Genomic DNA, 25,933 nt, shown 5'->3' on the forward strand with positions numbered 1-25,933 from the left:
TCCAGGAGACTTGCATCCTTAAAAACAACGCCACAGCTTCATGCCCTTGCCCAGTAAATCCATAAGCAGAGATCATGGAACTCCGTGACACAACACCCCGAATCCTCGTCTGATCAAAAACTTCCCTTGCATACTCAAAGCGTCCAAGCATTCTCTGACAGCCATTCCATCAAGAACTCACCGAGCCTCCACTAATTGGCCGCAGTTTCCATACATAGGTACTAGCCCATTACAAACAAACAAATTCAAGTCAAGCCCAATTTTCATAGCCAGCGCCATGGATTAGCAGACGACCCACAAATTATCAGATCTTGAACACGCCCTTAAAGACACATGGGTAAGTATAGCTAAGACACATTGGTAAGTTTAGTTATCAGCATCAATCCATGGCTAGACATGGTTTTGTAAACAAGCAGAGCATCATGGTAGAAACGATTGTTCACGTTGCTGCTTATCATTACGTTAAAAAAACCAAATTCTTCTCAGTAATTTCATCCCTCCCAGGTTCACCACAGGCAGCATAAACTATCATCGAACGGCATAAGCTATCATCAAATTGATGCCAAGAGATGGGTCACAGCAGTGATATGCCCCGTTTTGGCAAACAATTTAAAGTAGCATTAATTCCAAGGGTTAATTACAATATGCTCATCGAAAGATAGGGGTGTTTTCATTTCACTCACCCAAAGATATTCGCTTACAATTTACTCATGCAAAGATTCAAATGTTTACAATTTCCTCACTCCGTCGACGGAACAGTTAGTCAATTGACAGTCAACGCTGACATGGCAGTTAAATGTTTATATGGACTATTATTTGCTGACGTGGCACTTCTTTGCAAAGAAATTTTAAAAACTGATGTGGAATTTCTATTTCATTAATCACTTTAACACTACAAATCAACCATATCCAAGATTTCTAGCATATTTTATCACACATGGTAACATTATTCGTCATTAAAAAATTTCAAGCATATTGTATTAAACCTAATAAATACACATAAAAAATACACTTAGACAGATTCGTCATTAAATGATTAGAAAATTAAGAAGTTTGATACAACCACCAAACCCATGACTAAAATAGACTTAGAAACTAAAATAGCGTAGCCCGAAAAACATATCACCCATGACAACCATCAAACATCTCTTTAACAATTAACAGACTCTTGTGTCTGAAACTATGGAAGAAGACCTTGACCTTCCTCTCCCTCTTCCCCGACCACTTCCCCTTCCTCTTACCCTTCCTCTGTTGTTGATAGTGCCTCTGTTTCTAGCAGCATTGGCTTGAGCCTAAAAAAAATAAATTAGAACAACATCATTACATGCTTGAAAGATTCCCAGATTGAACACTATATCAAAAATAAAAAAGGATGTGAATAGTTACCACAGATTGATGCCTCTCACAAGTCCTAGCATTATGCCCAACTTGTTTGCATTTGCTGCACTTTACAATAGGGTATGTTCTTTTAATTTTACCATTTGTGGGAGGCTCATTTTCTTCCCTTCTTCTTTTTTGCTTAGGTCTCCCCCTAGCTTTCCTTGGAGGAGGTGGCAATATTGCTTCAGCCCCAGTGTTGACCCACAGCTTTGGACCATTGATTGGATGTATAATCTGTGCATATGCCCTAAGATATCTCTCTCTCTGGTAGTAAGGACTAACAAATGACTCCACTGGTAAACCATTCCAGTTTATTGATGCCAGTGCATGGACACAAGGAATTCCTGTGAGATCCCAAACTCTGCATGAACAACTTCCCTCCTTCAAGTTGACAATGAACTTGTCTGGTTGTTTGGAAACTTCAAAAAGGGAATGATTATCATCTCCGGCCCATGTAGCATTCCACATTCTACATTCTTCCCTTTCTTTCTCCAACTTGTCTCTCACAATAGGCACAAGAAATCCTTGTTTCATATCCATTTCCAATCTACATTTCACAAGCCTTTTCATCGACTCTGTTCGAAGTTCTTCCAATAGAGTGATGATTGGCTTAGCCCTGTGTCTTAGTATCTTAGAGTTGTAGCTCTCACAGAGATTATTTAATGCACAATCATTCTTTGACAACGTGTTGAATTTGGCCTTGCTCCATTTCTTGTCTGCCCGCTCATCTAACCACTTCCAGCCACCTGTATCCAAAGTTTTCATATTCAACATCTCTCCTTGAAATTCTTGCACTGTAGTGGCCTTAACAATCTTGTAGAATTGTTGCTCAAGCTGAACACCCTTGAATTTTTTACTGAAATTTGCATACAAGTGTCTTGAACATAACCTATGCTCATATTCACTCAGATCGTGCTCAAACACATGTACCAAACCCTACAATTGAAAAACAAAACTTGGGGTTATAAACAGATATGTATTTATATAATAATACTAAGAGATATGAATATATTTATATCTTACCTTCTGCTGATCTGATATAAAGGTCCAAGGACCAACTCCAATATCTTGAAGCAACCTAAACAAAAACCAGTCCCAATTTTCTGTATTCTCTACATTCACTACTGCCCATGCAATTGGAAATATTCCCTGGTTACCATCATGGGCCACAGCTGTAAGAAGCTGGCCCCCATAAACACCCTTTAAAAAACAGCCATCCAACCCAATAAATGGCCTGCAACCCTCCAAAAATCCTCTCTTTAATGCATCCAAACATATATACAACCTCCAAAAAACAGGCTTATCATTAGCATCCCTATTTACCTGCACCTGACATGTACTGCCAACATTTGTCTTCCTAACTTCTGCCAAGTACTCCCTCAATCTTGCATATTGAACCTTTGCATTTCCATTAATCCTTTCCATTGCTAACTTCTTTGCCCTATATGCACGCATATAAGGAATATCTAGCACAACATGCTCCCTTATCCAGGGAATAAGATCAGTAACCTTAATCTCCATATCTTCTCTGATCTTGTTTTCAATTTTTTTAGATAACCACTTTGCAGTGGCTAGGCAATTGTGGAAGTCTCTTCCACATTCATGCTTAGCTTCTAATGTCTTTATTTGAAATGTCATTTCTCCACAAATCTTCGAGCACCAACACTTCCACTTGCACTGTCCAATCTGGTTTTTCCCAATGCATATCACATGACACCTCATCCTATCATGCACCTTGAATTGCAATTGATAACCTCCATAAACAGCATAATCCCTCACTGCTCTTTTAAACTGTTTAATACTACAAAATTGCATTCCAACCTGTAATTTCACATCTTTCATTGAGATTTTAGGATTATATGTAGGCCCTCTATGTACCCTTGACCTATTCCTTCCATTTTCTTCATAGTCATCATCTTCACCATAATCTGGTCTATGCAAGTCTGCTATATCATCTTCCTGATAATGTTCATGGATTTCAACATTATCAGCATCATCCACCCCAATTTCACCCAACTCTATCTCTGAAACTTCACTATCACTACTATCATCATCACCAATTACACCCCCTGCAGCATTCTCTGCCTCAACTTCACTGTCACTAAATTCTGGCTCATCAACATTAGGATCAGGAGCAGCATGATTACTCATTGACCTATAATAAAGACAAACATACCAATAAAGTCATGACAAGTTGAAGTAGGACCTAGTTTCATATTATATTCAACAGGTTGAAATTAATTCACGACATGTTCAAATAAAGAAGAAAAAAAAGAATAAACAACTCACAAATATCCCAATAAAGTAGGACCTCTGTCAATGTTTTACAGGTTGAAATAGAGCCTAGTTTCGTATTTTATTCTAACAATTCTTGATTTCCATGTAGTACAATCAACAAACAGAAATTTGCGTTGAGAACAAAAACATCGGCACAAGTTGAACCCACAAATATGCCAATAAAAGACTCTGAAACATGTAAATAAAAGGAATAAACAACTCTTTCTAGGATCACATGTCGACCATTAACACAACACAACCATTTCGATTGAAAATCACATATCGAAAACAAACTCACCCAACACCAGCAGATTGGTCTTGAGGACATGACATCTCCAAGCATTGAATCACAAAGTCTAAACAACAAATTTGGATGGGTCGAGCAAAATCGAAGGATAAAACAGGCTAGTGAGATTTGGTTATCAATTTGGTGTAGCAGTGCCTAGTGAAAGGGATAATGAAGGCTAGGGTAATCGCACATGCCGTCTTCCTCTTTTAGTCTTAGAAGTTTTTTTAGGGTTTTAGATTTTATAATATAATATAATATAATATTTTAATATAAATAATATCAAATACGTATATAATTTAAAAAGAAGTGCCACGTCAACAAATAATAATCCATATATACATTTAACAGCCAGGTCAGCGTTGACCGTCAATTAACTAACGGTTCCGTTGATGAAGTGAGGAAATCGCAAACATTTGAATCTTTGCATGAGTGAATTGTAAGCGAATATCTTTGGGTGAGTGAAATGAAAACACCCCTATCTTTCGATGAGCATATTGTAATTAACCCTTAATTCCAATCACCAGATGCCAACGGTCAACCAGTCAAATGTACCAGGCATTAACATAGGGTAAGAAATATACCACTAAAAGAAGTGTAATAACACGTAAAAAAAAAGTATTATTACCACAAAATACTACCAGCGTTTCTCCACAAGCTACTCAAAGGCAGTGAAACACATTGACACATCCAAATACAGTATACATTGAAAGTATTCAACTCCAACTAGATTACTCTATCCAGATGTTAGACCGAGAGCAAGAGTCAAGAAGTTCTTCTCCTTATGGCCCTCCAAGAATGGCATTTTCAATGTCTTCTCTACTTAATGCGTAGCTAAATCTCCTTTCCACGTCCTTCTCAAGATTTCCAGGTCCACTTTTCAAATACCTGTTCACGATTCAAAGAATTCTGAGTCAGGAATGTAAGAGTAGTTTCAAGATACCATACAAGCAGAATAATTAACAGAATCTCATAACCAAAAAAAAAAAAAAAACAGAATTTCATAAAAAATTTCAACCAAGCGAAATTTATCCTCGCAATCTACCTGCACATTAATGATTCCGCAAATCCAGGTATGATAGAGGTTTCTTTTAGGTGGGATTTGGTATCTTCCACCTATTTGGATACCAAACTACAACACATTGAGTGTACGAATCACTTTACCAAGCGAAAAAATTTCTTTCTCGACGCACTCTCTTTCTTCTTTTATCTTGTTCTTTCCCTAAATAGTAGCAATTGTTTCTACATGTGAAGGACCATCCTTGAAAGATTCAGGAAAATATATGACATGGATATCTGGACTTGTGTTCTGGAGGAGAGTAATTAGCAAAATGGAACTTGAGTTCAACAATTAAACGGTAAACTCGAAGATAATATGAGGCACTAACAGAGAGTATGAAAGGGAATTCCTACTCTTGATTTCAGTTACGACCTCAAACCAGGATATTCAATCCGGAAGCAACGTGCAACCAAGGTCACTCATTATCTGGCCTACCCAATGTACCAGGAAATGTTCATTCGCAAGGAGAAAGACCAGCATCCAAGTTCAATATGTCCCGAGTCCAGTCACCAACTCTGTAAAAATCATCGAACACTGCCAAACTTTCTCACATAAGCTTCATTTATCCTTGATTGCAGCAGCTACAACATAACACAGCTTATATTCATGGCTAATTGTACCCTCTATCCACCAACTCATGGATCTCAACCTTTAGTATCGTATCACAATTAGACACCTTGTATGAAAAGGTTTTACAAGCTCGGAACCTATCATCGCGGATCACAATGGCACAATGACGTTATATATCTTTATCTTCAAAGCCTTTATCCCAAACAATTTGGGTCTGCCATATAATTTTATACTGTGGACAAGCCACTTCCTTCATCAAGTTCAATTTTTATCTTCAAAGACTTTATACCAAACAATTTAAGGCGTTCATGCATATTCGCAGCAGTTCCGATGCCATTAGCTAAATTCACACCTCCATATGAAGAGTAATCAATTCAAGAATTTTAATGATTTGAACTTAATTAGAGCCTAACTAGCAAAGCTTCAGATGCCAATAGCTAAACTCACACCTCCATATGACAAGTAATCAATTCAAGAATTTTAATGATTTGAACTTAATTAGAGTCTAATTAGCAAAACTTCAGATGCCAAGAATACTATGAGAACTTAAAGGGCAACAGTTTTACCTAATATACAGATCGGTCACATCGAGCGACATCTGGGCGTGCCAGTCCGGCTTCTCAACTAACCAAACGGCACGGTCGTCTTTGCTCTGGTAAAACCCTAAGTCCCTAAGCCATGCCTCGATGCAAGGCAAGCTGTGAGAGTACAAAGCCTTCTTCTTTTCAGGAAGTCTCGTTAGCCACTCATCCTCTGTCTCAGTGGAGGGCTCCTCCTCTGCCTCCGAGGATCTCGAGCAGAATACGAAGCTCTGCGTTCTGGGTTGTCTTGCCGATTGAGAGCGGAGGAAAGGACGGTGATGGTTGGGACATGTAAGGCATTTCGGGGGGAAATGAGAGTTTAAAGAGGAAAAAATGGGCAATCTTGGAGTAGATAGTAACACAAATCCGCAGCAAAATTTAGGAGCAAGAACGGACAGCATGATTATTTGGGGATATCTGATAAAAAAATAAGAAATTGAGTTTGATTCGAGATAGAGCCACAGAGGTTGAGCGCACTCTTCCCTTTTCAGTCTTCACAGTTGAAGTGGGTTCCAACGCAGATAACTGCGTCGTTTTAGGAGATGCTCTCAACTCACTCTCAAGTTGCTTATTTTGGGCCCAATGAGATGCTAATTAGTAATTTCAGCCCAAGGTCTCCTTTTACTTTTAGAGTCGTCGATGGCCCTGATTGGCCCAGTTCGATTTTCGAATCTTTCCAGACGTAATTTTTTTAAAAAAAGGAAAAAAGAGAACACTGTGCGGCCCCGTTCTGCTTTCCCGCCAAGGAACGTCGTTTCTTCTTTTATTTAGGTTGCTTTGGATCACAGGATCTTGCCCAGTTCAGGACCAAATTTGGATTGTTGATCGCGGCAATTTTAATTCTGAGTCTCCTTCGATGATCACTTTCCTACTGCCATATCGTTGAGCTTGAACCACTGCTAATTCGGCAGCAAGAACTTCTCAATTTTAGGGTTCATATTGTTAATTGTTTTGGCACTCGGAACTTGGATCTCACCTTTGGTATCCCTTCCAACTTCTGCAATGGAGGAATACTTTTGTCTAGGACTCTAGCCACTTCTCCAATTCTATCAAACGCGTATATATTTAACATCCAAACACATACATTACAAGTAGTTCGTTAGTTTCGGGTACGTCAAGAGCAGAAACTTGAGAGACCAGACGACGACGAGAAGTACGCATCGTCATCAACTCATACACGTTTGGATCTCGAAGATCGATCAGATCTGAGTTGAAGATATGTGCTATGGGATTGAATAACCAAATATCGAGTTAATCGCGACTCCACTGCTCTCCATGATCGCCACGCTCGCTGCTATCTACGTTCGACCGGTTATTCCTCTCTCTTTCTCATTCGCATTTATGTTTGTAGATTGAATTTGATGTAAATATGCTCGTTCTTTTGTTTTGTTTGGTTTTCGATTGATTTGGGAGATAGGTTATGGCAGGACGCGCAGGACGCACAGAATAGGGTTTGTTCGATAAAAGAGCTTGATAGGATAACATGTCAGGTGAGTCACTCTTTCCAGACAAGACGATTCAATTCCGTTTGGCATTTTTTCCCTTTGCATCGGCTTATCTTCGTCTCACTTTGCCTTCGTGCTATTTCAGGGACAATATGCAATATCAGTGGATGACACATTGAGAATCGTAACATGTAGGTAAGATAATTGTCTTCTAATTAATTTTTAGGTTGCCTTTGTCGAAGATATTTGTTAATTGTTATGGATTATACTTGTTATGCATTAGAAATCAAAGGTCATGTGTGTGTGAAAAGTTTAAGCTCCTCTTATGAATGTTGATGGCGGAACAATTTTGTTAGGGAACAACTCAAGAAGTTAACAGCCCTTGAGACAGTTGGCTTCGGCTAAACAAGAAGGTTTTAGTTCAAAGCATTTGAAAGGGACTGATAGGGCTGATTCGAGAAGGAAGCCATTGGAAGTGATAGGTATACTAACAACTTTTGGTAGAGACGCAATCCGAAAAGCATGGATGGGTTTTGGTAAGAGTTTCATTACCTTTTTGTGTGGGTTTGCCTGCATTTTTTTCTTATCTGAATGTGATTTTATTACTGGAAATGTGGTTGTCTGAGTGTCTATGTATGTCAAAAGGTCCTAAGTATAGTTCGCGCAATATATGCATTCTCTGCTATACTGAGAATTTTAATGACATTACTGCCTTTGTCAATTGAGTATAAACTACAAGTTCTCAAAAAGAACCATATGACGATCTCGGTAAAAGTGAAACTACCTTGAAGCAACAACGTAACAATCGAAGTTAGGAAAGTTACTCTTTATTGTATGCCTCAGAACTGCAACGGGACTAGGAAAGTATTTTTCGTTAGTGAAGCACAAATTCTAAATGCCTTTTATCAAGATTTTGATTAAATATGATAGAAAAGTCTTCTGACGGCCTTAATGAATGCCTCTGTAAGTAATCAAGTAGGCTAAATAGCTTCGAGCAGTTATTTGGAGTTATTATTTGAAATATGGACATATAATATGTGGTTTGAAAACCTAGATTATTGTTATGGTGATGAGTTTATATCGGCTTGTTTTCTAGCAGCATGTAAAACATAAGGTTCCCTTGATGAGATTCTTGATTGTACAATTCCCTGAAATAGGAGTTCATGGGATAAGATTTAGTTGCTTTCTCTTTTGTACATGACATATTGTGCATTCAACATCATTTATATTGGACAAACTTTAATTGAAACACTTCTTGTGCCCATGTTCTAAAACTAAGATGTGTTTGCTATTAATGGCACTGTCTTGAACACTCAATTTATCTTCTTCCCTTTCCTTTTATTTCAGGAATCGATTACATGCCAACTTTCAATTTGACATTGGCTTGTATGTATGTAGTATGTGCTTGACATGTTAGGATGTATGTATGTGCTTGACATACTAGTTTAAAACCCTTTAATTTACACTTTGGGATTCTTGACGCTTTCTTCTTGCTGCCGTGTACGGTTTATGATTCTGACACCTCTGGTCTTGCTGGGCACAACAGAATTCCAGTCCTGTGGGTATCTTTATGTTGAAGTATTGAAAGTGCTATGGCCATCTTGCCTTACTTTAATGTTTGGCAGATTAAACCTTGGTGTTTCTTGAATGAGCATAGCTCCATATAGATTAGTTCAACCAAGTATGGTATTTTTTTTGCCTTTGTTTTGCAGTTATAGCTTCTCTCTTATGTTCTTCTTTGCATTACCAGTACTCTGTTTCCTTTTTGCCCTTTAAAAAATTCTTTTTGACTGCTGTTGATAGGATGGCGATGTAGACGAAGGTCAGGAGCTTCCAAAGAAGGCCAAGTTATTCTTTGCTTATGCTGCAGATAAATAGGATGCCGAGTTCTATGCTAAAGTCAACAATGATATATATGTGAATATCGGTTAGTATCATCATAGCTTCAGCAATTATGCCAGTGACTCTACATTAGATGTTCATCGTTGTCATCATCATCATCACAGCCTTCATTTTAAACAGTATTGGGGTCAGCCACATAAATCCATATGAGAAATCTTGCATGACATTGTGTTTTTGAAATTGTCTTATCGTTGATGTTTTGGCACTATCAAGGACTACTATGAGTGAATTTGCTTTGTCTGTCCAATTATTTTGTGTGACCATTCTATTTTACTTAGAAATTCAACTGTCAAGAGATCTAAACCTTATTCTATGTGAGATTGAATTCCTAAATTTGTTTTTCTTATCAGTCCATTCAATTGTCAAGGGCAAACCCTTGGTACAGTGTGGTATATTTTGTGCATAATCTTTAAAATAAAGTGTTTGTAATTTTAATTTTGTGTGTGTGTGTGTGTGTGTGATTGTGAGTAATATGAAAACAGGCTTAGATTCAATCAAAGAAATTGTGTTTTTGAGTGGACATTGAAAATCCTTTTAAAAAGAGAGGGAGGGGGGTGCTTGAATGCTGCTAACTATTAGGGTATTTGTAGTTTATCCCTGGTTTCTTTCCACTTGGACTGTCCTCGTGTTTACATTGGATGTATGAAATCAGGCGAAGTATTCTCTGAACCGTGAGTTTCTCACCTCAAAAAGTAAATGAATCACATGGTTTTGCTGAAGAGAGTTGTAAATTATTTTTCATATCCTTATTTGTTCTCATTCTTGTGACTGCTCGACCTTTGCAGGAGCCAAAAGTGGTATGAACCGGATTGGTGGAAGTTCGGTGACAAGAAATCGTAAGTTATCCCTCCTCCTCTGTTGATTTATTTATAGTTAAAATGTGAGGAAACTTCAACTGTTCTTTCATGATTCTGACATAAATGACTGGCTAATTTGTTGCCGAATCAGCTTGTGAGATATAAATCTGGTGAACGGGTCGAAATCTAAAGATGGTGTATTCGTTACTCTAATGTGTTTGCCTTTTCATCCCATATGATTTCAGTTGAATATTTAGTTACATTTTGCACACTCGGCTTCGCAGCATTTGGCTCGTGGGCTAAGCTTGTGCATTTTGGAAAAACACAATGCAACCAAAGTCCCTCCCTATTCTTTGTAGTTTGGTTACCATTTAATGTTTCCTGATCCCACTTGAATCTGGTTGTAGGGCCTAATATATGTTGTCAAATTGATGAAAAATGGATTTATAGTTATGGCGTGTTGTGAATAATCCTTAGTATAACATTTATCAGTCACTGGATCTCTGTTTTTTTTTTTAATACAAGGGAAGGGGATGAAGAAGACTCGAACTCGAAACCTCTATGAGATACCACACACAAAAGTGTTATCTGAGCTACTTGTGGCTTTCACTAGAACTCTTAATTACATCACTTCAACTCCTTATTCCACCGCTTCAACTCGTTTATTTCATTCCTTCAGCTACTTTGACTCTGCTTTGCATTGCTTCAATTCATTTTCTCCCAGTTTCAACAGGGAAAATATGAATTTAATTTTCATATCCTTTTCTTCTGAAGGTATGACACTGAAAATTAATGTGATTCATCTGACTGATACTTTCGCATGCTTCAGCTTTGGCCAAGTTCATATCAATAAACAGGTTGGGTTTTTTTTTTCCTTCTATGCTGTTTTAATTTATCATCTATTTCCTTTAAACACAGATGATTGGTTATTTGATTAATGAAATATGCAGATATGTGCTACGCACTTATGCACATGACGATGTCAGTGTAGGATCCCGGTTCTTTGGTTGATGAAGCAAAGTTTTGCTGCTCTCTCTCTCTCGCAGCAGTTAGTTGGACGTCGATTTTAATGTGCCGCTTGGACAATACTGGGTTTGATTCGCGGATATACTACAGAAAGTTGACGTGAGGAGATGGTTCGCGGGAGACATAGGACAGCCGTTATACCGATGCTCAAATTTCGTAGGATAATCATGCGAACCGATGCGTAAGGCAATTCTTTGATTCGCAAGGAGGACGCGATAAATCCAATCATCGGCCCGTCACTGGTCCCATCCACTCCATGCCCGCCCAGCCCAGTAAGATTAGGGGCTTGGTCCTTATTTTAGCTCATGGGCCGGGCCTGATAAGAAGAGAGCCAGATCAGCATTTTGGTCTCCAGGCCCAGCCCATTAAAATTAAGGGCTTCGTATCTATTATTAAGTCGCCAGCTCAGCCCAGTAAATTAAGGGCATGCTCTCTTAGTCTCTTATATTAACCCGTGGGCTGAGCCTGATTGGGCGGCCCAACTAGTAGCCAATAATCTTTTGTAAACATTCCCATGAGTTCAGTGGGCTAGGCTGACACACTACGACTCACCCTAAACCCAGCCCACTTAAACTAAGGGCCTGGACCCTTACATTAACCCGTGGGCGGGGAATGTTAACGAGAAAGCCGTAATCAAGTTATAACCCACTCAAACTACGGGCCTGCACACCCTTAAATTAGCCCTTGAACCAGCCTACTAAGAAGAAAGCCCGATTTGTAGTTTAGATGCTGTAGGCCGGGCCCGTTAAAAAGAAAGCCCAGACCAAGTTAAAGCCGGCCTGCACCCTTACATTAACATGTGGGCCCGGCCTGCTAAAAAAAGAGCCCGATCTGTAGTTTAGATAATGTGGGCCGGGCCCGTTAAGAAGAAAACCCAGATCAATTTAAAGCCCACTTAAACTAACGATACACCCTTTACATTAGAAAGTGGGCTTGGCCTCCAACGAAGAAAGCCCAGATAAAGTTAAAGCCCACTCAAACTAAGGGCCTTTACCCTTACAATTAATACGTGGGCCGGGCCTGCTTCCGGCCCAGTAACGAAGAAAGCTCAGATCAAGTTAAAGCCCACTCAAACTAAGGGCCTCCACAGTCCACACTCACATTAAAACGAGGGATGGGCCTGTTTCCGGCCCAGTTACGAAGAAGGCCGCTCAAGTTAAAACCCACTCAAACTAAGGGCCTCCACCCTTTACATTAAAACGTGGGTGGGCCTGCAACGAAGATAGCCGAGATCAAGTTAAAGCCCACTCAAACTAAGAGCCTTCACCCTTACATTAAAAGGTAGGCCGGGCCTGTTTCAGGCACAATTACGAAGAAAGCCCAGATCAAGTTAAAGCCCACTCAAACAACGAGCCTCCCCTCTTACATTAACACGTGGGCCGGGCCTATTTCCGGCTCAGTTGCGAAGAAAGCCCAGATTAAGTTAAAGCCCACTCAAACTAATGTCCCCACCCTTACATTAACACGTGGGTCGGGCCTGCTAAGAAGAAAGCCCAGATCAAGTTAAAGCCTACTCAAACTACATGCCTCCACCCTTTCATTTACAAGTGGGCCGGGCCTGCAAAGAAGAAAGCCCAGATCAAGTTAAAGCCCACACAAACTAAGGGCCCCCACCCTTTCATTAACAAGTAGGCCGGGCCTGTTAACAAGAAAGCCCTAATCAAGTCGAGGCCCACTCAAACCATGGGCCTGCACCCTTACATTAACCCGTGGTCCCGGCCCGCTACATCCGGACATGGAGAAACAAAATCTCCTATCAACGTCCAGGGGATAACTATAAGACGACGTCCCCTTCTATCATATGAACCATTTTAAACTAATATGAAGACGTCCCCTTCTATTATATGAACAATTTTTTAGTAATTTCTTAAAATTATGTTGCATACATTCGTGAACAATTCTATTAACCCTAACAACTTATACCTCGCAACCAGTCAACCAGACATTCCAAAACTATATCAAGTGTCAATTTTTACTATTTTGATTATTATAAACAGCATGGTATATTTTTTAACCATACACTAGATAAGACACCTCATATGGGAGCCCAAAGAATCTAAGACGCTGGCTATCTAATTACAATGAGAATCAAACCAATATAGGTAGCATACCTCCCTTGATATCCGGTATTAGCTACACCAGTATGCTCACGAACTATTGAGGAAATGAGCCAATGCCTTGTCTGTGTCATTGTCATACATGAGTAAAGCTTCCGCAACATTGTTCGTCGAGAACCCCATTTCTCGTAGAAGGGTGTAGCCTTTGACGAATTCTTGAACCTGAATGTAAGAAAACACAAACCCAGTATTTTTTGTCAGCTGAAGAGCTTCAAGAGATGTCAGTAGCAGAAGCAGACCATCTGGTTTTCTGCTACCATCTGGTTTACATAATTTCAGAGAGTGCAATTCTCTCTGAAATTATTGCACTATTTTTAAAAAAATAATCACTAATTTGTGGATCTGCATGCATTTGCATAAAATATGACTAGCCCAAGGCTATCAAGCAAGTATGCTATGTCGACAAGGTGGGCCGTGCTAGTAATTTAGCACATAGTAACCAGTATGCCCAACAACGAACGAATGGAAATACACAAATATTACTTCAATCAATTCAATTGGTAAACTAGAGCATCCATTACTTACTCAAATGAAGACCCACAACATGAAGCTGAAATACGTATTTTCTACTCCAATTTATTTGATCTCTCAGTCCTAGCCTTAAAATAAACTTTAGAAACTAAACATGGGATCATATTTAAGAATGCATTATAAGAAAGCTCAACCAGTAACTAAGCAGTCATCATCATCATCATCATCAAATACTACAGAAGAACTCTGCATTAGCAGGCGAGCAAAGGGTCTTCAGTCAATTAATGAATAGCAAGTGCAGAATATAAATCAGTGCATATAATCAGGTTCCAGGTGAAGGGTATTATGGAAAAGGATCAACATGCATGCCTGGCTCAAGAAAATACCTTAGTTGGATTGTCTCCATAATTAGCAACTGCAATAGGAACAGCCTCTCGATTGAGTCCTGATGCAATATACTTGCTCACCACCGGATCCGCCGGTGAACCCTGCATAGGTAACAACATTTATATCACAATTCAATAGCAAAACTTAAAGTCACAAAGACACCCCTAAATCATTCAAAAAAAACAGTTGTATATAATGGAGGACAGATAGCACCAAGCACCCTAGCATTGCTTCTCTATATATAGCTTCTGAAAATTGTTAATTTAATGTGAAATTTCCAAAATTAAGTCTACATTAAAAAAAGGTAACAGCATAATACTGCTGCATTTCAATGGTCAACCACTGCCAGGCATATTTAATACAATCCTTCTGACCAATTTGGATATCACAATTTCCACCAACCCATTTCCCCCTCAAACCAGAAAATCAAAAAAACACACGCACAGAACACTTGACATTTTCACAAGCATTCCGAAGGCCTCCATAATCCATATCCTCTTGTAGATGCCACTCACAAATGGTCATAATTAAGGAATAAAGTAAAGCTACCCACTCGTGGCGTTTCAAGCATTTTAAGCTAACTCCTTCACCATAACACATGAATCGCGCAGGACAATCAAGCCAAGTAACAAACATAGTTATACACAACACCTACCATCGATGATGTCTTCTCTGGAGTTCTAGAGGGAAGATTTTCCAGCCCAAACTTGCTCCAATTCTGGCTTTCCTTTTCTGCTTCAGCCAAAATTTTCCTCTCTAGTTCAAAGTCAAACCGGAAGTTGATCCTGGGTATATCTCCAATTTGTGGTGATAATTGTGGCTACAAAACAAGCATAAAATGCAAACCCAACAAGACAGAAGTTATATATACATAGGTATATAATTATAATTTATACGTAGCATAAAAAGAAAAGGATCTGTCAATAAGAGTTTGAACGAAAGTTAAGCTAGGTTCAATCTGAACACATTTCTCACACAATTAAAACCTGGTATGAAATACGTAGAGAGACCCCCACATCAGAGACAAGTCAAAGATCAACAATGCAAAAACATATGATCAAAAGCAGTGAAGTGTAGACACAAAGGGAGAAGAGACCCATGAGTTCGGTAACTATATCAATTCAGATTTTTTAAACAAGTTAAACTGTCTAAGAGCATCCATCATATTTGGTAATGATTACCGCCAATGCAAGGAAAAATAGACCCAAAAAAAAATATCAAATGACTCTTGCAATCTATTTCAGCGACCACACATGCAAAAAAATTATAAAGGAAAATGGTACCGGCTGCAGGTTTGCTACACATATTACCGCTACCACTCCTGCCAGTGATAATGGCTACGATAAAACCATGTCAAATACTAAGAACAGAAGACGAATCAAATCAAATTGCACTACAACCTTAAAATCGGAAAAAAAAAAAAAACCTAGTAAGAGAAGTTATCAAATTATACCGGAGGCAAAATACGATACTCTGGCTTCAAAGCAACTCTAATCCCCAATCCTGCTGCATAAGCTCAAGCAACAATAAAAATTAGATCCACACAACAATTTCACATAACAATATTCAAAAACTTCAACTAGAAATAGAACGTTAGTTCATTAGATTCTTATGATCCACAAATAAGTCAAACAAAACCCTAGCCGTTCCATCACCTTCATCGCAAGTGAATAACCATCAACGAATCAATCATATAATATAATTTCTATTGCTTTCCGCCACTATCTCATGAAAATTTGAAAAACAGGATCTACGCAGATAAACTTACACGAAGAAGACGAAGGAGCAGATGTCTGGCTGTGCGACGGATGGCGACCGACGGGAGGGAACCCGTTGTGCCCCGGTTGACCAACCTTCGGATAGAGAGACTGCCCGTACATCGGGTGGCTAGAAGGCGCTGATGATACCGCAGCCTGTCTGTACATCGGGATCTGAGAATCGTAAGGTGAGCTCGCTCGATTCCTGAAATCGTAGTCCATCGATCGCACACAAGAGAAAGAGTGAGATAGGGGGAAACGGAGAGGGAAGAAAACAAACGAAAAGGAGTCCTATCGACTCTAAAGATGGCACGCGTCAAGGCTTTTTGATTTGAGAATTGAGACCGTGGAATGATGTCCGTTTGGTTCCGCGTTTTGTATTATTCTGTACATGGTTAGGATAAACGCAGACGGCCCTTTAATTCACGTTTAATAGCGTACTTGTGTTTGGCTGCTTAAAAAATTATGACTAAATACTGTAATTAAAAAATTATCTAAATTATTAAAGAATAAAACATCAGTTCTTCTTAATTGAATTCTTCGGAAATTCTCCCCCCAGTGTAGTTTGGTTTCGTTTGCTTTGCTCTGATGCAAAATACTGTAATTAAATATTTTTTATTTTTTACATGCAAATGAAAATATTAAAATTAAGGGTGTGTTTCCATCTATTAAACGCATCGCTTTTGACTTGAACCACAAGAACATACTCTCAAACGGATCCTAGTTGAATTGACATGTCTTAAATGCAAGTCAAAACAAGCATTCAAGAATCTTAACAGTTGCGGTAAATCGAAATACTCTCTCAAAACGGTAAAAACATAGTTTTCGTCCCTCAGCTATGGGGCAAGTTTCATTTTCGTCCATAAACTTTTTTTCCTCCCATTTTTCTCTCTCAACTATTAAAAAGTACCATTTTCGTCCTTCAAGTGAGATTAGGGTCAAGAAATGCTTGCGTGACACGCCAAAGAAATCTAATGTGACAAACAATAGGATGACACGTTGGATTTTTTCGTCGCCGGATTTATTTGAGGGACAAACAGAATACTTTCTCATAGTTAAGAGACGAAAAAGGGAGGAAAAAAGGCTAAGGGACGGAAAAAAAACCCGACCAATAGTTGAGGGATGAAAAATACCATTTTACCCTCCCAAAACCTACTAAGAACAAGCAAGTTAACAGAACCAACAATCAAGTTGACACTTTGTGGAGATTAACCATGGCTAAGTTAGAACTTGAAGGGTGTAAACAATGAATCAGAAAGCATAATGTTGTTGATGTTCTTCCTTCATAAAAAATGAAATGAAAACCCTATCTGAAGCCAAATGTTCATGACAAGCACAAGCATCAGGTAAAGCATATAGCCACTTGTATATTTAATCGATAAATACAACAGAGTAAGGTCTATCTTTCCTACTGTAATTACAAGGCATTGTTTAAAAAGTTGCCCGATAAGGAAGGCTGCACTTACACAATCACAAACCAAATATATGGTCACTTGCACCAAATATAGCAGCACTGAACTGTCTTGTATTCAAGTCGTTCCCATCCAAAGCAGAACCAAACCGGTCAAGCCACTGAGTAGGGCTTGGGGTATCATTCTCCTCAACCCAATCTGAAGTCATATCAATATCATCAAATTGAATGGGATCAGCTTCTAAACACTTAGTTCTCAGTTGCCTTGATAATTTGAGATTGTAATGTATATAGACAAGGTCATTCAACGTCTCTTTATCAATCTTATTGCGCTTTTCAGAGTGAATCTGTTGAAATGTGCTCCAGTGCCTCTCAAAAGTGAAACTACTGCAAACTTGACTCAGTATTCTAATGGCAACTCTTTGCAATGCTGGTGAGGAGTCTCCATATTGTTCCCACCAAAGTCCTACGGTGTAGCCACAAGTTCAAAAAAAAACACCAACATTAAGATAAAGAACCCAAAACACTAACGAACTATTCTTGCGTCTAAGACACAGTTTCTTGACAAATGGAAATGAAAAACACCGAACTACCCAACTTGTAACTCATTTGCTGAATTACAATACATGACCAGTCAATAATTTATGCTTAGATTATAACTTTTAAGCGCAGCCCCTGATGAATGAAAGATCCAAAAAAATTCAAATTATGAATGAAAAAATATAACAGAATTGCAGAGGTATCATAAATCACATGTGAAGCTCAAAACAAGATTTAGAGACGTGCAGCAGTTCACAACAGCAAAATGTTTTGACATAGTGACTCCAAGCTTTGAATCTCAATTGATTTCAAAGTCACGACAGAAAGGAAGGAAGGGGGGAAAAAAAAAAGAGGCAAGTCCAAGCTTTCAGTTTGGATATGGCAAACGACTGGTTGCAAAGGTAGACAAGGATTATATGTTCTTTTCACCTGATAATGCAATAAATAAAAAAATGCAGTTGTTTAATGGACAGAGACAAACTGGTCATCACATCTGGCTACTCAAGCAATACACAACAAGGTGTAGATTGAAAACAATCAGAAATCAAAATTCAATCAGGACCATAGAGATACAGAAATAGACCAAGATTCTGTGAGATGAAATTATTGTACACATACCAGGTGAAACTGTATCTCGTGCCTCAATTGCCAAATTACAACCAAACATCCCATTAGCCCTCGTAAAGGTTATAATTTGATTGGTGAGGTCACGTCTCATATCAGGTGTTGGAAGTAATTTCTCGAGGACATTAATAAAGTCTTCTTTTATCGATCCAAGGAATTTTATCTCTGGATTATACTGTATGCTAGGATTTAAAAATGCTGCGGCTGCATGTAGAGGAGAATGGAGTTGATCCCGCCACTTCCTGTCCACAATATCGAGAAAAGTCTTGCATTTATTCTCGTCCATTATGTAGTACGTCCTTATTGACTCCTTGGCTCTAGTCATTAACTCGTATATAGAACCAACAACAGGTTTCCCTCCCGACACTTCCCTCAAAACTTTAAGGAAAGGTTCAGAAATGGCCACACTCTCTTCCACTGCCCTCCAGAAATCTCCATCCTCAACAATTGCAATACAAGATAAGCTCTGAGGTTTATTTGCATAAGAGGAGTTGGTAGAATACTCAGGACTGTTAAACATATGTTTCAGGCGTGATTTTTGTTTCAAAATAGATTGCAATGTAAGGAAGGTGGACACAGACTTGGTGATACCAGTCTTGATAAGTTCATGTCCCCCAGTAAACTTTTTCATCAGATCAAGCATTGACGCATTGTTGTATATAAACTTTGATATAATTTGTGCCTGTAAGATACATCTGTTCACCCAATCTACTCTAGAGAAATCCTCCAAGACGGAATTCAAACACTGAGAAGCACAAGGAGACACAAAAATGGTTCCGTAGTTTTGCAGGATATGACTAGCAATCCCAGTATAGTTGAAACTACTATCCATGATTATCTGAACAACATTATCTGCACCAAAGTCTGCAATAACAGAATCAAACACATCGGCAAGGCACTTAGTGTTCTTGAAATAGGAGGATGCGTCCACAGACTTATGAAAGAAGGTTCTAGAAGGTGAAGAGACCAAGAAGTTAATCAAAGCTCTAGATTTATTATCAGTCCATGTGTCTGCAATGATAGTACAACCAGTGGTAGCCCATTCTTTTTCAATATCTTTTGACTGCAAACTCACTTCAGATTTGATCCTATCCAACCATGTAGTCTTCAACATTTCCGCAGATGGACCACTAAACCCCAGACCACACTTTGCTATTGCATCAATCATTAGCTGATATGACGAAGACCGGGCAACACTAAAGTCCAGCTTATTTTCAAAAAAGAAAAGAGCAATACTTCTTTCTGCATTTTCTTGGTTGTTTGAAGAGCACGAGGCCACTGGTGTGACAGTCGGGAAGACTTTTGCAATCGGGTTTGCTGCTTCCATTGTCATAAGAGCTCTACTGACAGGGATATTTGCAGGAGGTTTGGCTTCTCCCAGCTTCTGTTTTTTAGCACTAGGCATTTCTTTGACCTCCTCCTTCGACTGTATTATAGCCCTAACCCTGTCGGTAACATCATCTCTTACTTTGCTACATGGATTTACCCCTTTACTTGGAAGTCGGGATAGATGATGCTTCAATCTACTGATTCCGCCGTTAAGAATTCTCAGGCAAAATTTGCATCTTACCTTATTTCCGTCTAATTTCTCAGCATATTCCCAACATACATCTTTTTCTCGAACCACTATCCAATGACAGAAGTACAGTTAGTGCAACCACATCTTATGATTTTTTTTTTGCTTCCATAGACTCTTGAGGATCTCACATAATCAACCTAATGATACAGGGTTGACGTTGACAATATAACATGCATTCAACACAGTATTTAACAAATCTGTGTCTGTGTGTGCGTGTGCGTGTGTGGGAGAGAGATGATTATTGGCACGACACAACAGACACGAAGTTACCAGTGCACATTAGTGAACACAAATATTCAGAAGTATCAGAATTAGAAAAGTTGTAATTTATAAAGTAATAATAGGGACAAACAAAGGAAGATACAGATCAAAAAGAAAAAAAAACGAAAGAAAAAAAAAAAAAACATGGAGCCTTGTTCTGCACATATTGGATTACGGAAAATAGTCTCAAGAACAAGAAAAAACAGAATAACAAGATTGAACTTACTAATGAAGTAAAGAAGTTCTCTTCTCCAGTATGTTAGCCTACACAAGGAGCAAACATCATACTCGTAAAAAAACTGATAATTTTGTTATATGTCTGTATCCATTTTCCCTTATTTCAAAGCATTAAACACCTAAACTAGCCAAATAAAAAAGGATTTGAGCAAATTATTTAGAAGACAATGATAATCATGCAACAATCTAGAAGTAGAGACTACAAGCAACAGTAGCATGTAACATGACAAAGCATACACAAGCAAAGAAAAAAATATAGAACACAATACAAGTTCTGCAACAAATAAGCTTGTGATATAAAAAATATTGGTCAGTTATTAATGAAGCAATCAATTGCAGAAACAAAACAGCATTTGCATCAAAGAAAATACATTAAATTCAACTTACATAATCTATGAAATCAGAGGGACAAAACGCACGCCCAAAATGAGCAAAGAAACAATTAAGTCTAGTGTAGCATTAACTAAACCAAACTATCTGCATCATGAATTATCATTCAACAGTCGCACAGTTCTATTATTCATCGTATGATTCCATTTCCCAGCATAAATATCACTCGATTAATCAACTAATTCATTGTTGAATGTTGACCACTTATACTCTGCTTGTTCTTTTAACGTTTTAACAGAAATTAACTACAGTACGAATATTCTCATCAGGATTCAGCGCGCAACGTTCTACCGCCCTCCCAGATCTCATCACACTCCAAGTCCGATTAGTATTATTCTTTCGAGAAAAAGTGTTTAAAGAAAGCCAATAGTAAAAAATTTAGATGTTCCTCGCATTTTCTCAGTAACCAAACAAAGCATCAACTGTGAAATATAACTGAAAATTTTCGAAGCTATAAACCAATTTTTCGAGTTTTAGTAATGTAAAGAGATAAAAAGGAAAGAATTAAGAGAAGTAACGAGAAATTTAAGGAGCTTACAGAGAGAAGGATTGGTCTTCTCGACGGAGAGAGAAGCGGAGGCAGCAGATGCGAGAGTTTATTTGATTTATCGCGATATTTTAGAGTTAGGGTTTTCCAATCTTTCTTCCTCAGTCTTATTCCTATCTATTTTTCTTTTCTTCAAAATTTTATTATTTGCGATGCTTTTGACGATATATCACGTACTAACTGATGGAACGTGGACCAATAATCTACCAACACGTTTCCCGTTTAAAAGAAGCATAAGAAATGCTCGCACGCTGTCGTTTTACTTTGTTATAAGAGTGAAAAAATAGTAGAAGATATTCTCATTATTTGATTCTGAATATGTAATTTTTTTTTAAAATTTAAAATGTATTTTGAGAGTTAAAATATTTTAAAATTTCGTTTAAAATATTAGAAACTTTCATAGACCACCACTATATGAACTACCTGTACTACTGAAATCTTAGGGTCTGTTTGGTATCACTTTTGTTTTTTGTTTTTTGTTTTAGTTTTCAAAAAATAAAAAACAAAAACAAAAAATATTGTTTCCAAAACTTTTAAATTTTTTTTTTTTGTTTTCAAAAGTTTTGAAAACTTGTTTTTGGTCATAAAACCAAAACAGAAAATACAAACAAATACTATTTTTTTTTTTTTGTTTTCTATTTTTTGAAAACTAAAACAAAAAACAAGAAACAAAAGTGATACCAAACATACCCTTAATTTATAAACATTTTACATTCCCTCAACTTTCCAATATGTAACATTTTTTCTCAAATATTGTCCATCGGATAATGGATATGATAGCATACTCATTCCGTCATTCGCATCCCATCGCTATCCGAATATGAACTCTTATATCCATATCCAGATTAACGGGGTTATCTGTTGGTTGATTCTGATAGTTCGGGTATCCATCAGTGTGAATAAGATTTTCATTACAATTACCATTTACCAGTGGTGGTGGGGTATGCCAATTATTGTTTGCCGTTGTAGCATTGGGGATCCCTGTCACCTAAGCTACATGACCGTCCCTCTTGATTGGTGGATGGGCTTATTTATGCTGCTTTGCAACGTCTTTCGCAAATCACAAATGTAGAATTCAAAGTAAACGGCTTTATTTTATTTTATTTATTTTTTTTCTTCCATAAAACATCATATGATAGTGATCCAACATAGTTAGGTGAAATGTATTACGACTTAACCTTCCTCCATCTGCCTTGCCTCTCCTTGTCACCACATGCAATCTCCTATTCATGCGCTGCATTAAAAATTGGGTAAAACAACAATAGTGTTTCATTAAATGGTATGTCAATGGCTTCTAAAATGATTATTAAACGGGATTTTCTGCATGTGATGCTGCTTTTTCGAGCAATAAACAACTCATCCCCTGCATCATCATCAAAAAAGAACTTTGTTCTTCAGAGTACTCTGCTTGATGTTGCGTACATTGGTTCAATTCTTTGTTTCCGCTTCCTGTTGAATGTTCACGTGGGGGTTCTCTTTCTTACAGAATCTGGGTCTATGAAAGTTAGGTTCCAGAGAGAGAGGAACTGATCAGAGCTGTATGTTAATTTCTTCATGGATCTTTAGCAAGTTTGAGATCTGGGTCAGGAGGTAAGGTTGCATTAACAATTTCCTGTTTGGTTGTAGAGAAATGAAGGGAAAGATGAGGAAAAAGAACGGGGAAATTTGGTTATTAATTGGGTTTATTTTTGTGGGAGTCTTAGTTGTTGGGCAGCTAATTGGGAAGAAAAATCTGAAATTGGGTTTGTTTTTTCATTCCTCCATTACTACAGTCAAATGTTTTTCTCAGCAAACCAAACAAATTAGGTAAAAAATTGTTACTAAAGTCAATAAACAGCTACAACAGATTTTTCATTTTGACCAGGAACCGCTTTCATGATTGAAAAGTATTGTAAAATCAATCCTTTTATTAGACAACTTATCCACTTTAGAGAACAGTCTTGTGCGTATATGCTTGTCTATCTGCTTCTGATTATTCGTTTTGCACGAATAATGTAGATGTGACCGAGATTTGAAGACCCATTTGCAGTTGTGCCTTCAACAGATTTAATTGGACTGAGAAAATGAGCAGGAAAGTGGACTTCTTGTTCATTTTCTCTGCAATTATCTTATTTGGAGCAATATCATGGCCTATTGATGCCGACCCAGTAGAGGATAAGCAAGCATTAATAGATTTCCTTAACAATATTCCACATTCCCAGCCTCTCATTTGGAATGAGAACTCTCCAGTATGCAATAACTGGACAGGAGTGACCTGTAATGGTGACAATTCTAGAGTTATCTCCCTCCAGTTGCCGGGATTTGGATTCCGTGGTTCAATTCCACCCAACACTCTTAGCCGCCTTTCAGCAATCCAGATTCTAAGTCTCAGATCCAATGCTATTTCAGGCTCATTCCCTTCTGATCTCTACAAGTTAGAGAACTTGACAAAGCTTTATCTTCAGTTCAACCAGTTCACAGGCCCACTGCCATTGAATTTCTCAGTTTGGAGGAAGAACCTCACGGTTGTTGATATCTCAAACAACGGCTTTAATGGCAGCATCCCTTCTTCAATTTCTGATTTGACTCACCTCACAGCATTGAATCTTGCTAACAATTCTCTTTCAGGTGAGATTCCTGATGTCAATATTCCTAGTTTGCAGCAGTTGGATCTATCCGACAATAATCTCACAGGAACTCTGCCACTGTCTTTTCAAAGATTTCCAAGTTGGGTATTCTCTGGTAACAATGTTTCGACTGGAAATGCTGTTCCTCCACCGCTTCCAGTTCGGCCACCCGATGCTAAACCTTCAAAGACGAAAACAAAAGTAAGTCAGACTGCAATTCTGGGGATTGCACTAGGAGGATGTGTACTGGGGTTTGTTCTAGTAGCCCTTATGATGTTTATGTGCTACTCAATCAAAAATCGAAAGGACGAGTATCCAACACAATCACAAAAGAAAGAAGACTCTTCGGAGGAGAAGATTTCGGATAGAGAAGAGAAGAATAACAGGCTTGTGTTCTTTGAGGGTTGTGGTCTTGCATTCAACTTAGAGGACTTATTGAGAGCGTCAGCTGAAGTGCTTGGCAAAGGAAGTCTTGGTACAACCTACAAGGCAGCTCTAGAGGATGGATCAGCGGTGGTGGTGAAGAGGTTGAAGGAAATAAGTGTGTCAAAAAAGGAGTTCGAGCAGCAGATGGAGGTGGTTGGAAACATTAGGCACGAAAATGTGACCGCGCTAAGGGCTTTTTACTACTCAAAGGATGAGAAGCTTACGGTCTATGATTACTATGAGCCGGGGAGTGTTTCTGCAATGCTACATGGTATTTTAAAGCTTTTCCTCTATCTGGTTCTACTAACATGTAGTGTTTCATATACTAATTCTGATTTTGCAGGTCAAAGAGGAGAAGACCGGGCTCCTTTAGACTGGGAATCTAGACTAAGAATAGCTATTGGTGCTGCTAGAGGCATTTCTCATATCCACACACAAGGAGGTGCAAAACTTGTCCATGGAAACATCAAGGCCTCAAACATTTTCATCAACTCTGAAGGATATGGCTGCATATCTGACGTTGGTTTGGCAACAATTATGAGTCCAGTGCCCACACCATTGATATGGGCTGCAGGGTATCGTGCCCCAGAAGTAACCGATGCTAGGAAGGCAATGCGTGCATCTGATGTCTACAGTTTTGGGGTCTTGCTGCTTGAACTTCTTACTGGAAAGTCCCCGGTACATGCCACGGGTGGCGATGAGGTAGTCCATTTGGTGAGGTGGGTGAACTCTGTAGTTAGAGAGGAGTGGACTGCAGAAGTGTTTGATGTAGAGCTTTCAAGGTATCCCCATATACAGGAGGAATTGGTAGAGATGTTACAAATAGGAATGGCTTGTGTGGTGAGGGTGCCAGAGCAGAGGCCCAAGATGGCCGATGTTGTGAAAATGGTGGAGGAAATCCGGCAGCTCGATACTGGAAACCCGCCAAGCTCTGATAACAATCTAGAGATTTAAATTGCAAACCAGACACCACTATCAATTCACATGGGATCCCCTGCTGTTTCCACCACAATAAGATTCTTTTTTATTGTTTCACTATTAGTTCTGATAAATATTTCTTATCACAATCGGAGTATATTCATTCTATCATTTAGGCTTTGTTGTTCTTCATTTGACATTCAGGGCTTGCTTGTTTGAGGTCTTCAGGGGCGTTGGTTGGGAGGTGTTGGGTTGGTAGGGGTTGGGAGGTGTTGGGATTTTTATATAAAACCTTATAGAGAAGTTTTGTCCCAACAATCCCGAATGTCTGAAACAGT

The 25,933-nt window shown here is 38.5% G+C and overlaps 5 protein-coding genes, 1 long non-coding RNA gene and 1 pseudogene across 8 annotated transcripts; 3 read left to right on the plus strand and 4 right to left on the minus strand.

Annotated features, from left to right (window-relative positions):
- Positions 1 to 1,061: 1,061 nt before the first annotated feature.
- LOC119983503 lies at positions 1,062 to 3,531 on the minus strand. The gene is made up of 3 exons (XM_038827167.1): positions 2,404 to 3,531; positions 1,387 to 2,316; positions 1,062 to 1,292 (listed from the first exon to the last, which is right to left on the minus strand). The coding sequence occupies exons 1-3, from the start codon at positions 3,529 to 3,531 to the stop codon at positions 1,158 to 1,160; spliced, it is 2,193 nt and encodes a 730-aa protein (XP_038683095.1). The 3' UTR covers positions 1,062 to 1,157.
- A 1,013-nt stretch (positions 3,532 to 4,544) lies between these two features.
- On the minus strand, positions 4,545 to 6,652 carry LOC119984595. Its single transcript, XM_038828613.1, has 2 exons — positions 6,140 to 6,652; positions 4,545 to 4,831 (listed from the first exon to the last, which is right to left on the minus strand). The coding sequence occupies exons 1-2, from the start codon at positions 6,553 to 6,555 to the stop codon at positions 4,726 to 4,728; spliced, it is 522 nt and encodes a 173-aa protein (XP_038684541.1). The 5' UTR covers positions 6,556 to 6,652; the 3' UTR covers positions 4,545 to 4,725.
- Positions 6,653 to 6,972: 320 nt separating this feature from the next.
- Positions 6,973 to 9,871, plus strand: LOC119984659 (annotated as a pseudogene).
- A 219-nt stretch (positions 9,872 to 10,090) lies between these two features.
- On the plus strand, positions 10,091 to 12,140 carry LOC119984660. The gene is made up of 4 exons (XR_005464949.1): positions 10,091 to 10,193; positions 10,287 to 10,337; positions 11,073 to 11,155; positions 11,249 to 12,140. It is a non-coding gene; the product is annotated as an uncharacterized LOC119984660 (long non-coding RNA).
- Positions 12,141 to 12,536: 396 nt separating this feature from the next.
- Positions 12,537 to 16,363, minus strand: LOC119984658. Of its 2 annotated transcripts, XM_038828720.1 has the most exons (6): positions 16,068 to 16,363; positions 15,753 to 15,805; positions 14,955 to 15,119; positions 14,299 to 14,400; positions 13,436 to 13,603; positions 12,537 to 12,882 (listed from the first exon to the last, which is right to left on the minus strand). In XM_038828720.1, exons 1-5 carry the CDS (start codon positions 16,276 to 16,278, stop codon positions 13,472 to 13,474), a joined length of 663 nt encoding a protein of 220 aa, XP_038684648.1. In that variant the 5' UTR covers positions 16,279 to 16,363; the 3' UTR covers positions 12,537 to 12,882; positions 13,436 to 13,471. The 2 variants fall into 2 exon arrangements, with proteins under 2 accessions (XP_038684648.1, XP_038684647.1); XM_038828719.1 differs by lacking the exon at positions 12,537 to 12,882 and having other exon boundaries at positions 13,270 to 13,603.
- A 947-nt stretch (positions 16,364 to 17,310) lies between these two features.
- Positions 17,311 to 21,770, minus strand: LOC119984464. 2 transcript variants are annotated; one of them, XM_038828420.1, is made up of 4 exons: positions 21,637 to 21,770; positions 20,698 to 20,735; positions 18,626 to 20,257; positions 17,311 to 17,933 (listed from the first exon to the last, which is right to left on the minus strand). In XM_038828420.1, coding segments are annotated over exons 2-4 (2,040 nt in total). In that variant the 5' UTR covers positions 20,699 to 20,735; positions 21,637 to 21,770; the 3' UTR covers positions 17,311 to 17,526. The 2 variants fall into 2 exon arrangements, with proteins under 2 accessions (XP_038684348.1, XP_038684350.1); XM_038828422.1 differs by lacking the exon at positions 20,698 to 20,735 and having other exon boundaries at positions 21,637 to 21,747.
- A 1,158-nt stretch (positions 21,771 to 22,928) lies between these two features.
- On the plus strand, positions 22,929 to 25,771 carry LOC119984023 (probable inactive receptor kinase At4g23740). The gene is made up of 3 exons (XM_038827775.1): positions 22,929 to 23,235; positions 23,644 to 24,948; positions 25,021 to 25,771. The coding sequence occupies exons 2-3, from the start codon at positions 23,709 to 23,711 to the stop codon at positions 25,629 to 25,631; spliced, it is 1,851 nt and encodes a 616-aa protein (XP_038683703.1). The 5' UTR covers positions 22,929 to 23,235; positions 23,644 to 23,708; the 3' UTR covers positions 25,632 to 25,771.
- The last annotated feature ends 162 nt before the right edge of the window (positions 25,772 to 25,933 follow it).

This window comes from Tripterygium wilfordii, chromosome 18 (genome assembly GCF_013401445.1).
Source record: "Tripterygium wilfordii isolate XIE 37 chromosome 18, ASM1340144v1, whole genome shotgun sequence".
In the NCBI taxonomy this organism is placed as follows: domain Eukaryota; kingdom Viridiplantae; phylum Streptophyta; class Magnoliopsida; order Celastrales; family Celastraceae; genus Tripterygium; species Tripterygium wilfordii.